General features: G+C 36.5%; 2 protein-coding genes across 2 annotated transcripts; one reads left to right on the top strand and one right to left on the bottom strand.

The window, feature by feature from the left end:
- Positions 1–6,662: 6,662 nt before the first annotated feature.
- On the top strand, positions 6,663–12,132 carry LOC109208379 (60S ribosomal protein L11-1-like). The gene is made up of 5 exons (XM_019371492.1): positions 6,663–6,773; positions 6,869–6,976; positions 7,074–7,116; positions 11,219–11,414; positions 11,645–12,132. The coding sequence occupies exons 1-5, from the start codon at positions 6,771–6,773 to the stop codon at positions 11,838–11,840; spliced, it is 546 nt and encodes a 181-aa protein (XP_019227037.1). The 5' UTR covers positions 6,663–6,770; the 3' UTR covers positions 11,841–12,132.
- Positions 12,133–12,838: 706 nt separating this feature from the next.
- On the bottom strand, positions 12,839–13,601 carry LOC109208385 (probable transcription repressor OFP9). The gene has a single exon (XM_019371497.1). The coding sequence runs from the start codon at positions 13,394–13,396 to the stop codon at positions 12,908–12,910; it is 489 nt and encodes a 162-aa protein (XP_019227042.1). The 5' UTR covers positions 13,397–13,601; the 3' UTR covers positions 12,839–12,907.
- Between the last annotated feature and the right edge of the window lie 1,829 nt (positions 13,602–15,430).

Below are 15,430 nucleotides of genomic sequence, written 5' to 3' on the forward strand. Positions count from 1 at the left end.
TGAAACTATTAATTTTACTTATTGATGATAGGCTATAATTACGTATTCTAGTCGCTTATTACACTCTAATTTACTGCACTTTAATTGAGTTTGACCTTTAATCGCTAGTATTTTGCACTAATTGTATGTTTTATGCCTTGTAGGAGTGATTCCGAGCTATATAGATGTTATGGAATGAATTCAAGTGATTTGGAGCTTTAAAGTTTGAGTAAAAGTTCAAGGAATTAAGCCGGGATCGTGTTTGGGGGTCAACGGATGATAGTTAGAGCGAACGAAGACTCCAGTAGGAAGATCGCGCACTGTCTAGTAAAATAGACATAACTTTTTTCTCAGAACTCCATTTTGGCTCCACAATATATGGTTGGAAAGCTAACTCAAAGGGCTACAACTTTCATGTTTTATATTTTTCCAAATTCGGAACGGAACAGGGTGAAAAGTGCGCGCCTAGATGCGCGGCCGCGCTAGTTTTAGCGCGCCCAGAAACAGAAAGTCAGCCAATTAGCGCGCCCAGATGCGCGGTCAAATGCGCTGCAGCGCTAGTTAAGCCCGGGAAAAGTATCCTTTTTCACATTGGAGAAGGTATAACTGTTTGGGCCTAACCCTACTTGGTATATATACATAGGAGAACGTTTTTGAGAGCAACTTTTGACCAAGGACAAGCGCAGAGCCGCCGTGGAGGCCGGGTTTCATCTTTTCTTCCACCAACTTAGTAATTTTTATGTTTCTTTGTATGATTTGTTGTTTTGCTACCATGTCTATGTGGAGCTAAAGNATTAGTTAATATTTAATTATTTAATTGGACTACGACGTATATACCTATGGGTTCCAGGCTCGATATTTGAGGCCCAGTAGCACCAAGCTATCCTGAATTCTTATGTGTGTCAATTTCAATATTTTTCATAATTCTGTGTGTTTGTTTTATAAATTAAATAATTAATTTTTGCAAATTATAATTGGACGGAGTTTGTGTTTGATCTATCAATATAGTAGATACTTAAACTACAGAGATTCTACGCTAAAAGGCTCTACATTTTACTATGCTAAAAGGCTCTATATTTTACTACGCTAAAAGGCTCTATATTCTACTACGCTAAAAGGGCACTAGTCTTTAAGCAAATAAATAATCTAACCTAAATAAAAATAACAAATATATTTTAATAACATAACATTCACGAAATTACATATAAAACAGTAAAGAAATTTATGAACATTTTTATTAACAAGAAAAATTATTTCTCAACTTTTAACTATTTTTTTAAAACACTAATATCTTAATCCGGATGAAAATAACATACTAATTTAATCGCAAACAAAATACAAAACAACATGGAAACACATTCAAGACAACTAATATGCATTATTATACAAGTTTTGACATAAACTAAACCGGAATACCTCGATTTATGTTTTTAGAAAAGTCGGAAAATTAAAATTTTGAGCCCGAAACGAGGAAACCACAACAATAGAAGGCTTGGGTTGGATGCGGGACCTACAATCTTATCTTTTTGTGTGACAGGTGGGGTCCACTCGGAATTTTTTTGGAGAAAAAGAGGAGGAGGGGGGGGGGGGGGACCGCTGTTTCTTTTGAATTAAAAAATGGGGTGTTTTCTGTTTCTGTCGTGGGGAAGAAGATGGTCTCTTTATTTAACAGGTATAGCTGATGATAGGCTATAATTACGTATTTTAGTCGCTTATTACACTCTAATTTACTGCACTTTAATTGAGTTTGAGCTTTAATCGCTAGTGTTTTGCACTAATTGTATGTTTTATGCCTTGTAGGAGTGATTCCGAGCTATATAGATGTTATGGAATGAATTCAAGTGATTTGGAGCTTTAAAGTTTGAGTAAAAGTTCAAGTAATTAAGTCGGGATCGTGTTTGGGGGTCAACGGATGATAGTTAGAGCGAACGAAGACTCCAGTAGGCAGATTGCGCACTGTCTAGTAAAATAGACATAACTTTTTGCTCAGAACTCCATTTTGGCTCCACAATATATGGTTGGAAAGCTAACTCAAAGGGCTACAACTTTCATGTTTTACGTTTTTCCAAATTCAGAACGTAACAGGGTGAAAGATGCCCAGATGCGCGGCCGCGGTAGTTTTAGCGCGCCCAGAAACAGAAAGTCAGCCAATTAGCGCGCCCAGATGCGCGGTCAAATGCGCTGCAGCGCTAGTTAAGCCCGGGAAAAGTGTCCTTTTTCAAATTGGAGAAGGTATAATTATTTGGGCCCAACCCTACTTGGTATATATACATAGGAGAATGTTTTTTAGAGCAACTTTTGACCAAGGACAAGCGCAGAGCCGCCGTGGAGGCCGGGTTTCATCTTTTCTTCCACCAACTTAGTAATTTTTATGTTTCTTTGTATGATTTGTTGTTTTGCTACCATGTCTATGTGGAGCTAAACTTCACGTTCTAGGGTTGTGGTTCTTTCATGACTATTGTTATTCGGATATTGATTTTGATTTCTTAGTTTATCATATTGGTTTATTTATTCAATCCTGCACTTAATTATTTGATTGTTTCACCAATTGAATACTATCTACGAATCTAGAGTTGAACTCGAAAGTGGGAATTCTAGATTGCATATAGGATTGAGTAGAGCAAGTTCTTGAACCTGGGCCTCGGGGAACGGATTCGCGGTTAGGATAGACATATACCTAATTGCCTTGCTTGGTTGATTTACAGGAATTATAAATGCGTTCTTGTTGATTCTAATTCCATAGACATATAGGAGTTAGGTTAGCTTGAATAGGCGAGTAAGAACTCGACAGATTCTTATGAGCAATATTAACCCTGTCAACCAATAAACTAGATAAATTAGTTAGTCAATTCAATTGAAGAATAGAATAGGAATGTTAGATAGCCCATAACCCTAGATCGTTTTTATTACATTGATATCATAAAAATCTGCTCTTTTCCTCTGTTTAAAGTTCATTATTTGTTTTTATTTATTTTAATTAGTTTAGAATCAAATACTTCTTGGTTTAATTCTTGTATAGATAATTAGGATAGTCTAATTTAGTTAATAGTTAATCACAAGTCCTCGTGGGATCGACATCCGACTTTTAGTCACTTTATTACTTGATGACCGCGTATACTTGCGTGTGCGTTTGGCCGCAACAAGTTTACTTATGTTGTTATAATAAAGGTGTGATCCTATTTTAAAATTCTAATCACATTTGTTTTTTTATATCTGAGATGTAATTTTTAATTTTTAAATAAAATAACCTATTAGGTTGACCCAAATCAACTCAAAAAAAATCGATTAAACGTTCCTAACAAATTTCGTATTAGTTATTACAAAGTATACATTAAAGGAAATTATGGCACCCGCCAATTTTAAATCCTAGATCCGCCTCTAACCAAAACTACCACCAACCACCGCCTCTAGTCGCCATTCACCCGTTAGCCATCACCACCAACAACTATCATATTTTTAAAAACTATATATTTTATTGATAGAATATTAGATTGGTTAATATTTCATTTGAATTTTATGTTTATTAATTTTCAAATAAAGATAATTTATACATTCAGATGTTAAAAATCAAACAAACTTAATTATTTCGTATTCAGATCTTACTACATATCTTAATATATTCATATGTGCATTCAGATTCAGATATCTTAATCTTAATGCACATCTTGATATTCAGACATGTATTCAGATTTCAGACGTCTTAATCTAAAAAAAAAACAAATGAGTCCGTTCAAGTATTGAAATCCTTTATGTCTTAGTTAGGCTGAATGCAGCGTGCATAGATGAAGATGGCACTATATTGAATATACAAAAATGCAAATCTGGATATCTAGCACTAGCTATCCATACAATTCTTAAGCAGCGTGCATATCTATACAATTCTTAAGCAGCTTCAGAGCAACTGGAGCCGTTCATGAGGCAATCTTAAAGCAGCATCAGTTTCACAATCTACAATTCTCAAAATGTAGTTGAAGAGATCTTTGTCTTTTTGACGTTACTGTCACTGTCACCGTTAAGTTTGTGCCATTCCCCGTTAGTTTTATAGCTTCTGTTTAATCTTAAACCAAAGGCGTCCACTTTTGCAAACATAAAGGATATTTTATGTTTAGTGGAATATAATAAGCACCAAAATACTTCTAAGCCCAAACTTAAAGGACGATTAAAGTTTTTTTCTCCTCAATTTACAGGCTTCTACCATTGACAGCCATTAAAAAGCTTGAAAGCTTTGAATTCAAATTTGGATTTTCAAAAATCATTATTTGTTTTGATTGGGTGTTGTTGTAAATAATTGGGAATATGTTTTAGAGTTTATATCTCAATTTTGAGGGGTTTTAGTGAAGATTTAGACTTGGTTTTGGCTGAATTTCAGATTGAAACTCGAAGAAGAAGAAGAAGAAGAAGACATATTGCAGAAATTGTAATGCTTTGATGCTTTGAATTGAAATTTGGGTTTTAAAAAATCATTATTTGTTTGGATTGGGTGTTGTTGCAAATAATTGGGAATATGGTTTGGAGTTTATATCTCAAATTTGAGGGGTTTTGGTGAAGATTAGACTTGGTTTTGGCTGAATTTCGGGTTGAAACTCGAAGAAGAAGAAGAAGAAGACATGACATACATTATATTGCAGAAATTGTAGAAAAATTGTAGATAAATTGTAGAAAAATTGTAGACTGTTGTTTATTTATTTTTCTTTTATCCATTTACCTATTGTATGAAAGTTGAACAATATTGTATAACAATTGTATTTAAGTGGATGATTTAGTACTGTTTTGGACAAAAATATGTATCAAAAATGTGAAACATACATTTCAGGGGAAACATGTCGAGTCCAAATATGTACCCAGTTTGTAGATATTTTGTAGATAAATTGTAGATTATTTGTATTCTGATTGTAGTTGCTTTATTTTCTGTTTTCACAAATAAAAAACGACTAAAACTTCTACAAGTCTTCTGAAAAAATGCAATTATGTCAAAAATCTCAATTATGCTACAATTGAATGAGAATTGGGATATTAAAATTCAATGTACCCAGTTTGTAGATATTTTGTAGATAAATTATAGATTATTTGTATTCTGATTGTAGATGGTTTGTTTTTTGTTTTCACAAATCAAAAACGACTAAAACTTCAACAAATCTTCTGCAAAAAACGCAATTATGTTGAAAATCGCAATTATGCTACAATTGAATGGGAATTGGGATACTAAAATTCAATGTACCCAGTTTGTAGATATTTTGTAGATAATTTGTAGAAACATTGAAATTCTGTATTTTCATATTAATTTTTCAAATGATATGTAGTTTTGTTGTAGATTAAATGTATAAAACAAGCCATTGTGAGTTTTATTTGACTCACTCCTCACATTCAACCTATTCTACAAATTCACGCCTCTTTAAATACAATACAACCATACTTCTTGAATTTAAAGGTATAGCAATATATATAACTTAAAAAACATCTTCTCCTATGCACAAGTTAGCTCCAAAAAAGACGAAGTGGAATAACAAGCTCCCATCAAAACTTTTAACACAAAAACACAAAAGCTGAAATATAAATAAACAACAGTCTACAATTTTTCTACAATTTATGCAAATATAATGTACGTCATGTCTTCTTATTCTTCGAGTTTCAATCTGAAATTCAGCCAAAACCAAGTCTAATCTACACCAAAGCCCCTCAAAATTGAGATATAAACTCCAAACCATATTCCCAATTATTTACAACAACACCCAATCCAAACAAATAATAATTTTTAAAAACCCAAATTAGAATTCAAAGCTTCAAAGCTTTTTAATGACTGTCAATGGTGGAATTGCTGCTCTCTTTTCCTTTCCTCTTATATTACTGAAATTTGGGATTGCGAGATAGAGAGAGACGTAGAGAGAATTCTCAAATATTTGCAACAACATCCAATCCAAACAAACAACGTCTTTTGAAAACCCAAATTCGAATTCAAAGCCTTGGCTATGGAAGAAATAATGGGATTTTGATACAGAAATCGTGGGTGTGGGAGGGAAATGTGGGTGAAGGTGTAGGAATTGGAGAGAGAAATGTGAGGGGAGTGGTATTAGAAGGAATATACGGTGGGACTTTGCAAGTGAAACTCCAAGCACTATCTTTGAAGTTCTAAGATAGTTCGTGCTTTGCTCCAACAGAATGTGTTGGAGTTCAACATGTGAAAGTATGAAACTCTATAATATTGTGTTGGATTTCATATCTAGAAAATTATTATAATCCATACAATATGTAGAAGTATTTCTAAAATTTCTAAACTAGCCATCTACTCCATTTAATAAAACTAACAGTACTAATGAAAAGTAGAAATGACACTGCGCAACTATTTGTAACACTCATATTTTAAAATATATCTAGTTTTTAAAAATAGTTTAAAGCTACTTCTTCTTCTTCTTCAGCCATTGGGTCTGTAATTAGACTCATTCAGAGCCTTAGTTTAAACGTGAAAATTTAAAGTTTAAAAATCCAAAATTCAAATAGAGATTTTCGAGCCTAGAGTTGGACTCTGTTGAACCTAACTTCAAACCTTATGTTTGAATTTCAAAAGCGCATGTTTAAAGTTGATTATAAAGTGGCTAAATATTTAAAACTTTTTAAATTTCGGCTATGTTTTAAATAGGGGACGGCTTCACCCTTCTCGGGAGCAATACAAGTTGCGGCCCACGTCGTACGTTTACAACATTAGATAGGTTTAGGGTTTTTTTTTTGGATCTTCTTCGCGCCATCAGTACCCTACAACACTCCCTGCAGCTGCAACATCTTCCAGCAGAATCGCCATGGTATTTCTCTCCGATTTCCATTCCATGAGTATTCATGTTTATCCTATGTATACGCCAATAAATTAAGATTTTCTTGTTGTGCAAAATGAGAGCAGGCTTCAGAGAAGAAACTGAGCAATCCCATGAGGGAAATCAAGGTTCAGAAACTTGTCCTCAACATCTCCGTCGGTGAGAGTGGAGATCGACTCACCAGAGCTGCAAAGGTTCAGCCCCTTTTCACAACATCACCCTGAATTTGTTGTATTCCATTGTTTTAATATTGAACCTAAAATTGGTTCTATTTTTATTTTGATACTTAAGGTGTTGGAGCAACTTAGTGGCCAATCACCTGTTTTCTCCAAGGGTAAGACTTTGAATATTTTGTGCTTTTAAATGTAATAATAGGCACCTTTGTATTAAGCTCATAGTCAGTTCTTGAAAATATTTTTTTTTGAAAAAGGTAACATAGTTGTATATTGATGTAAGACTTCACTAAAATCGTGAAGTCCCCCATAATTACAAAAAAGGATGCCCTAGCAAAAAGTAGGCACTCCTAGTCCTTCTTCTTCTTATAAGGACTCTAAAACATCTAAAATGGATTCATGATCCTCTAAAAGCTGACCTTTACACCAAAAATAAAAAAGAGATAGACATTTCATCTTAATCTTCTGAATGCTGCTAGACTTATCTTCAAAGCATCTTTGATTCCTCTCTTCCCAAACCGTCCACCATATGCATGCTGGGACAATCCTCCATCTCTCTCTTTCTCTACAAGGTGTGCCCATTTTACTCCAACTTGCCAGAATACCAAGGACTCTTCCTGGCATTGCCCATTGAATTCCCCTCAGACTGATGAAGATTCTCCATATTTGAGTGGTGAACTTGCAATGCAAAAAGAGATGGTGAATTGTCTCTGCCTCCTCTTCACATAGATAACATTTGGAGCACAATTGAAAACCTCTTCTAGTTAGATTGTCATGAGTTAGAACTGCTTCTCTTGCCGGTAGCCATGTGAAGCATGCCACCTTATGTAGTATTTTAACTTTCCAAATCATCTTCCATGGCCAACATTCCACCTGATTATTAGACTGATTGAACTCCTTGTAAGCATCTTTAATTGAGAACTTCCCTTGACTATTGCCTTGCCATTTGATCTTGGTTTGAACTGATGCCATTGAACTGCTGCATAGAACTGTAGAATTCCACAAATCTGTCAATCTCCCAATCATTTAACAATCTTCTGAATGTGAGATTCCAGCCTTGGTTTGACCACACCTCTTCTATAGTAGCATTTTGTTGTTGACACAAATTGAAAATATCCGGGAATAGTCCCTTCAGAGATCCTTGGCCTAGCCAATTGTCCTCCCATAATGAAATCTTCCTACCATTACCAACTTTGAACTTTGCCTTGTTGATTAGTTTTGGCCATAAGTTCCTAATTGATCTCCACAGACTGACTCCATATGGTCGTCTTACTGTTTTGGTTGTCCAGCTTCCTTCCTTTCCATATTTTTCCTTGATCACTTCTGTCCACAGAGATTGCTCATCTGCTGCAAATTTCCACAACCACTTCAACATCAGACTTTGATTCTGTATTTTCAAATTTTTGATCCCCAACCCCCCTGATTTTTTGCTTGAAATTAGATCACCCCACTTAACCAGGTGAAACTTCTTTTTGTCACAGTTACCTTCCCATAGAAAGTTTCTTCTAAGGGCATCAATTCTGTTCACTACACTAGTTGGCATTGGAAATAAAGACATCATGTATGTAGGCATGACATCCAAAATAGAATTTATCAAAATCAGCCTCCCTCCCATTGACAGATACTGGTTCTTCCAGTTTGACAATTTCTTTTCACATTTTTCCAACACATTATTCCATATTCCTTTTGATTTGCTCTTGGCTCCCAAAGGCATCCCCAAGTATATAGTAGGCAGAACCCCCACCTTCTCTGCACAATGAACATTTGTCTAATGAATGAATCGATGCCTATGTATACTTCAATGTGATTGGTTATGTTAATTGGTTAACATATTGCATTTATTAATATCTGGCCTTAATATATAATTAGCTGCAGTTTATATGTCGGCGTGAATAGACCTGGATAGATACAAAGGACTTGTATAGACGACCCAATTAGTTTTGGGATTGAGGCCTGGTTGAATGATTGATTAATTGAACTGTAAATGTCAGGTTATGGGGAGTAACTTGTCTTTTAGTGTGCCTATATAAGGAAGGCCCTTCTTTTGCTATGAACTAAAATCACAGGCAATTAGCTATGTTGGTTGCACATTTTTGTAATTGTACTGGATTTTGATTCTTTTGGTTCTTTTAGGCAACATAGATATACAAATATTTTTGTTAGATGTTGATCCAAGCCTATCTGGATAAGATTAGGAATGAAGATATCCGGGTGAAGGTGGGCGTGGCTCCCATGGAAGACAAGATGCGGGAAGCTAGGCTTAGATGGTTCGGGCACTTGCGGAGGAGAAGACCTGGATGCACCGGTAAGAAGGTGTGAACGGCTGGCCTTGACGAGTAGGAGAAGAGGTAGAGGGCGGCCTAAGAAATATTGGGGAGAGGTGATCAGGAAGGACATGGTGCGGATGCAAATTTCCGAGGACATGGAGTGCAAATTCAGTGGCGGGACCGTTGAAGCTGACGTGGATGTGAAGCTTGAGACTCAAGTACACACTACCCTCCCCAGATCCCAAGTATGAGAATATATTGCGTATGTTGTTATTGTTGATAATAAAATCTGAATCAATTGGTTTTGTAGGAATATCAACAGCCTTGTATGTAAGTTGTATCCTTGTGCAAAAAAATGTTTAAATTATATAGTCTTTTGTTTGACGCTGTCACCATTTGATTGGTCAGTGAAGGTTCCAAAGCTTGCATATTTAGCTAATTGTTAATATAATATAATACTACAAGAACTAGAATCTTAATAAGATTTGAACAACATTTAAATAGGAATGAGGGCGAAAGGATTTATATAATACCCCCGTCTCTAATAATAAATAACATTCTGCCTCTAAATTAAATCGGTTAAACGTGCCGGGACAACCCACTGACAAATTGGTTAGACCCGATTCAGCCCGGTTCGCTAAGGGGATGGGAGGGGTTGGTGAGGGTTAGGGGTTTAGCCAGACGGGGGCGGGCCTTTTTTGGTAACCGGTGCCTCGGAACCCGTAAGCTCGGTAACCCACTAACAGGTTTTTACCGGGCTACATCCCAGTTACCGTTATGTAATATATATTTTTTTTACCGTTGCCAACAGTCAAATTCAAAAATGACCATTGGGCAATGACCATTTTTGGCCATTTCGGCATACCCCCTTAAGAAAATAGCCTCCCTTTTTTTTTGAACATGAAAGGTACTTATATTAAACATAACTAGGGCTCATGCCTGTTAACATTGTCATTTGTACATATGCCATCATAGGCTAATATTATGCCTTGTAAGGAATTGTCATTACCTAGAGCCGCCATATGACCACATTGGTCCCTGGAACAACTTCTAACATATATATATATATATATATATATATATATATATATATATATATATATATATATATATCCTGATCTTTGTCATAGANGTGGGACGTGGGCTCCCATGGAAGACAAGATGCGGGAAGCTAGGCTTAGATGGTTCGGGCACTTGCGGAGGAGAAGCCTGGATGCACCGGTGAGGAGGTGTGAACGGCTGGCCTTGACGGGTATAAGAAAGGTAGAGGGCGGCCTAAGAAATATTGGGGAGAGATGATCAGGCAGGACATGGTGCGGATGCAGATTTCCGAGGACATGGTCTTTGATAGAAAGTTGTGGAGGTCGAGCATTAGGGTTGTAGGTTAGGAGATAGGAGGCTAGTATGATTAATGTTTTGTTTTAGGCTGCTAGTGGCTCCAGTTGTATTCTTAATACTTCATTAGGGTCGTAGGTTAGGCTGTAATATGTTTAGTGGCCCTTTGTGTCCATATTATTCCCTTGCATCTGTTGTACTGTGCCTTTGTTACTGCTTAGTGTTATTACTTTGCTCTCTATTTTCTGGTTATTGCGTTGCTCGTGTTATCTTTCTGGATTCCTTTGCTTGTTGTTACTGATACACTGTCTCTTTCCTTTTTGTGCCGAGGGTCTACCGGAAACAGCCTCTCTACTCCGGGGGTAAGGTCTGCGTACGCACTACCCTCCCCAGACCCACTTGTGGGATCTCACTGGTTGTTGTTGTTGTTGATCCAAGCCTGTGTTACTCACAATTTGAGATTGTTGAAATTTGATAACCATGTTATTCACGAGTTATTGTTAGCTTAACTTGCTTCCTGCTTTTAGTCATGCATTCCAATGTTTTGTTTGAGCACTTTGTTTGTGGACTTTTAACTGATTTTTGTATTTATCTCGGATCAACCTGTTTGAAGATGATATTTAATAATCTCAAACGTGCTTGCGGTGGTTCTCATTAACAGCAAGGTACACTGTGAGGTCCTTCGGAATCAGGCGTAATGAAAAGATAGCTTGCTATGTGACTGTCAGAGGGGAGAAAGCCATGCAGCTACTTGAGAGTGGATTGAAAGTCAAGGAATATGAGTTGTTGAGAAGGAACTTCAGTGAAACCGGCTGTTTTGGGTTTGGTATTCAGGAGCACATTGATCTTGGAATCAAGTAAGCAAATTGTCATCTAATTATATTTTTCCTGTTTTTAGCTTTCCTAATCAACAAAATTAGCTACTTATAACATTATTTGTCCGTCTTTGGTCTTCCTCGTTCATAACCCGAACTGTGTTAAAATTTTTGCTGGAACTTCCTTCTACATAACATTTTTAATTTGATATATATGAAAAAATTCCGTTTCTAAGTTGTGTCATTCTATTTTTTTCTTATTTGTTTCACAGATATGACCCTTCAACTGGTATTTATGGTATGGATTTCTATGTTGTATTGGAGCGCCCTGGATACCGTGTTGCTCGTCGTCGTAGGTGCAAGTCTCGAGTTGGGATCCAGCACAGGGTCACAAAGGAGGACGCAATGAAGTGGTTCCAGGTCAAATATGAAGGTGTTATTCTTAACAAGTCCTCAAACATTCAGTGATAAGCTGAGAGCCGGCTTCTGGACTAGCAAGTTTACATCTATGTATTTTGTAGACCTAGAGGAAAGTTTTGGAAAGTTTCTATTAGTTGGTGTATGAGGATGTGTAAGTTCTCATTTTGGCTATCAGATGAATTCAATCCTTTTTTGTGGTCATTTTCTTTTGCTGCAATTAAAGTAGAATCGACGATGTAGTCTTACAACAGATGTTATGAATACCTAATTGGTTGCCTATTGTGGTAATGAGTTGATCGCTGTTTGATTGTTTTTATTAAATTTGCTTTGAAGAGCTTAATGTTTGGCATGTGAAGCTACCAGTATGTTATTAAAGTTTTACTGTAAGTGGTCTTTAACTATGCTGGATCTAGAGATTCTGATATCGTGCTGATGAAGCAGTTACTTGACAGCTGCATTTTGGAGAAATGGTTGGAGATGTTTTTGTTTCTAAATCTGTGTCTGCACTGTATACTCCACAGAATTCACTGCAATATTTTTTGTTGCCTGTGTAGCCGTAAGCTGCATGAATATCCTTAAGAACTTAAAGAAGAGTGCCTACTCGAGAGGTTACTGCATCATCCAATGGCTTCTCTCTACCTCTTGAGTATCGTCCTTGATCAACGTCTTCGTCGCAACATAAAAAGCTTGGTTGCTTGGCGCTGATGCGATTTCCGAAGAATAGAATATTACAGTGTCTGTATGCACAGTTCCTAAACAAGATCACTTCTGAAAATATTACTTATTATATTATGCTACTATCGAAATACAGTAAACCTAAGAGAATGGTTAAAGATTACAATGTTTGACATATTCAGTTACTGCTTGCATGCTTGTCTTTCTTCCTCTGCCTCTTTGGTTGGTTGGGGTTGGATGGTGGGGAAGAGGGAATATTAGGTTCATAGCAGGGCACCATAAGACAGTTTTCACTGTACTGGTCTTTTTTTTTTTTTTTTTTTAGGGTGGGGGTAGGGGGGGTAGGGGGGTGGTNNTTTTTTTTTTTTTTGGGTGGTGACGGGGGGGGGGGGGTGTGTGATCTTATTGAAAAAACTTGGAATTGAAACAAAACCGAAGTTTTATACTTGACGATATGAATGGTGTTTACATGATAAAAAGAAATTGGTGCAAACTTCATGGAACACCTCGAATATAATACCACGATATTCCTCTGCATTCATAGAAACATAATAATTCAAAAGTCGCCTTAAATCCTTCGTATCATGAATCCTATTTGCTATTATCATCTGCTCAATGGACTCTCGAAAATCTTCTCTTGGATCGTAAGAAGACTTCTCCATTGCTATCATCACTATAAACTTGGTCTTTTCATCTCGCGCCTTCCTCCTCTCCTCATTTTTAGCCTCTTCTCTTTCTCTAATCATCTTATCTAACCTTTCTTGCACCATGGCATGTGTTAGGCTTGAAATGGTTGGATATCTATCAGAATTGGAACTTTCTGCTTCTTCTGAAGACGACGAAACACTCAGCCTACAACTGCAGCACAAGGCACTGCACCCCCTTAGTTGAAGCTTCTGCTTCTTGGCTGCTGCCTTAGAGTTGTGCATTCTTTGAGCAGTGACACAGAGCTCTGATTTGAAGGAGAGATGTTAAGAGAAAATCATTTATGTAATTAGAAAGTGGGTCTTACTTATCATGATTATGTCTCAAGATTAATGAACCTGTGAAGATCACTAGGGATATAGGGAACATTCTTTTAGCTCATAAAGCCTATGATGATGATGTTAATAAGATATTCTTGATTTCCTTTAAAGATTGTATTAGGTGGAATGCTTTAGAAGCTGTGGTTGAAACAGAATCACCACGTTCTACACGATTAATCACAATAAGAAAGAAAAAAAATGAATGAGATAAAGAAACAGAAAAGGTGCAAAAAAGTGAGAACTTTTGATTGTTTTCACATGCTAGTACCAGGTCCTATGTACTAGTTGATTTCAAGAATCTGGAAAAGTTTGTGGTGGTGAACGGAGTGAAATGGCTGCAGAGGGTTAATAATTCAAGTTGATGAAACACAAGGAGGACATTCTATTGTAGAAACCATTTGGCCTCATCATTGAAGATGCAAAAGCTCCTGCACAATAGACTTTACTAATCAACCAGTTGAGTAAAAGTAAGATCGGTGTCCATTTGGAACAACTTATAAGAAAATGGATTTGGTTTGAACATATAGTTTTAATGTGAGTCAGATTTAACTTTTCTTGCCAGAACTCACAGTTACTTTAGATAGCTCATCTTAGTTGGCTATATCAGATTTGATCTCTGACTTTGCAGGGTGAATTTAATAAAGTATAATAAATACAGAATTAAATCAACAAGAAAATGCAAAACTCCCATCAAAACCCAGAAATTTGGTCTACACAACATAAACGCCAATTATAAATGGCAACCCAGTACACGAAGCATCCTACGTTCACGCAGGGTCCGGGGAAAGGCCGCACCCCAAGGGAGTGTGATGTAGGCATCCTACGTTAATGCAAGCATCAGTGGTTGATTTCACTGCTCGAACCCGTGACCTGTAGGTCACACGAAGACAACTTTATCGTTGCTCCAAGGCCGCCCTTCATAAATGCCAATTATATCAAAACAAAAAAATTAACTAAAAAGGCCTAATTCTTCTAGAGATAATATCCGTTGCAATTTGCAAGTAGGACCTGAGATACAAAATGATTGCAAGGGAGCACGAAAAAACAGTAGGGCCTATGAAATCATGTTAAAATATATAAACTCAACCCAGAAAGTAAGGCTAATCCGTAGCTTAGGGAATATAGTATGCAAGATGCTATGCATTAAGCTTCTTTATCCTCTCAAAAGTGAGTAGGTGAATGCAAAATCATAAACTATGTTGGGTTCTCTGAAGCAGTTCATAAATAATATACTTCTTTTAAATAAGAATTCCATCAATGATAGACATCTTCCTTCTCTTATGGAGGAATTCAAGAGTAGCTCACAAGGAAAGCTTGAAACTCAATCCCAATTCACTTATCTTTTGTGGATTTCGAAAATAATAATTTGCTTCTTATTTTGGAAGGAGGTGGGTCATGCTCCACCCTGTTGCACCCATTTTCAGGTTTACAAATTTCAAATACGGTCCTAGTATGGACCGCAATTAAGAGCTCCAGAAGGAAAAAAAAGAGAGGGAAACATTCAAGTCTTGTGTATGATCACATAGAACCACTCCACTATCCACATTTTTTGGTTCTAAGCTTGCAATGAACTATGGCAAGTTCCAATATTTATCCGTTATCACGTTTTTTGTTCAATGGAACTAAACTTCATTAGTCTTGAACTGCATAACAATTTGAGGAGATAAAAAAATAAAAGGGACAAAAAAAAGATAAAGTTAATTTTAAATATGGGCAAACTACAAAATTGTAAGCTCCATTTTCAGACTACCACTGATTCTAGAGCAAACTGAGAAACCAGAGGAAGATCAGTGTATTCGTCCAGCATTTTGCTGTTTCTGTCAATTTACGAGCCCTGATGGGAAAATTAAAGAGTGGAAGAGCTGTTTCTCTCAATTTAAGTGAGTAACACAATACTATGGAAAGTATGGTTTTTTTTTTTTTTTTAGGGGGGGGGGG

Source organism: Nicotiana attenuata, unplaced genomic scaffold (genome assembly GCF_001879085.1).
Source record: "Nicotiana attenuata strain UT unplaced genomic scaffold, NIATTr2, whole genome shotgun sequence".
Classification (NCBI taxonomy): domain Eukaryota; kingdom Viridiplantae; phylum Streptophyta; class Magnoliopsida; order Solanales; family Solanaceae; genus Nicotiana; species Nicotiana attenuata.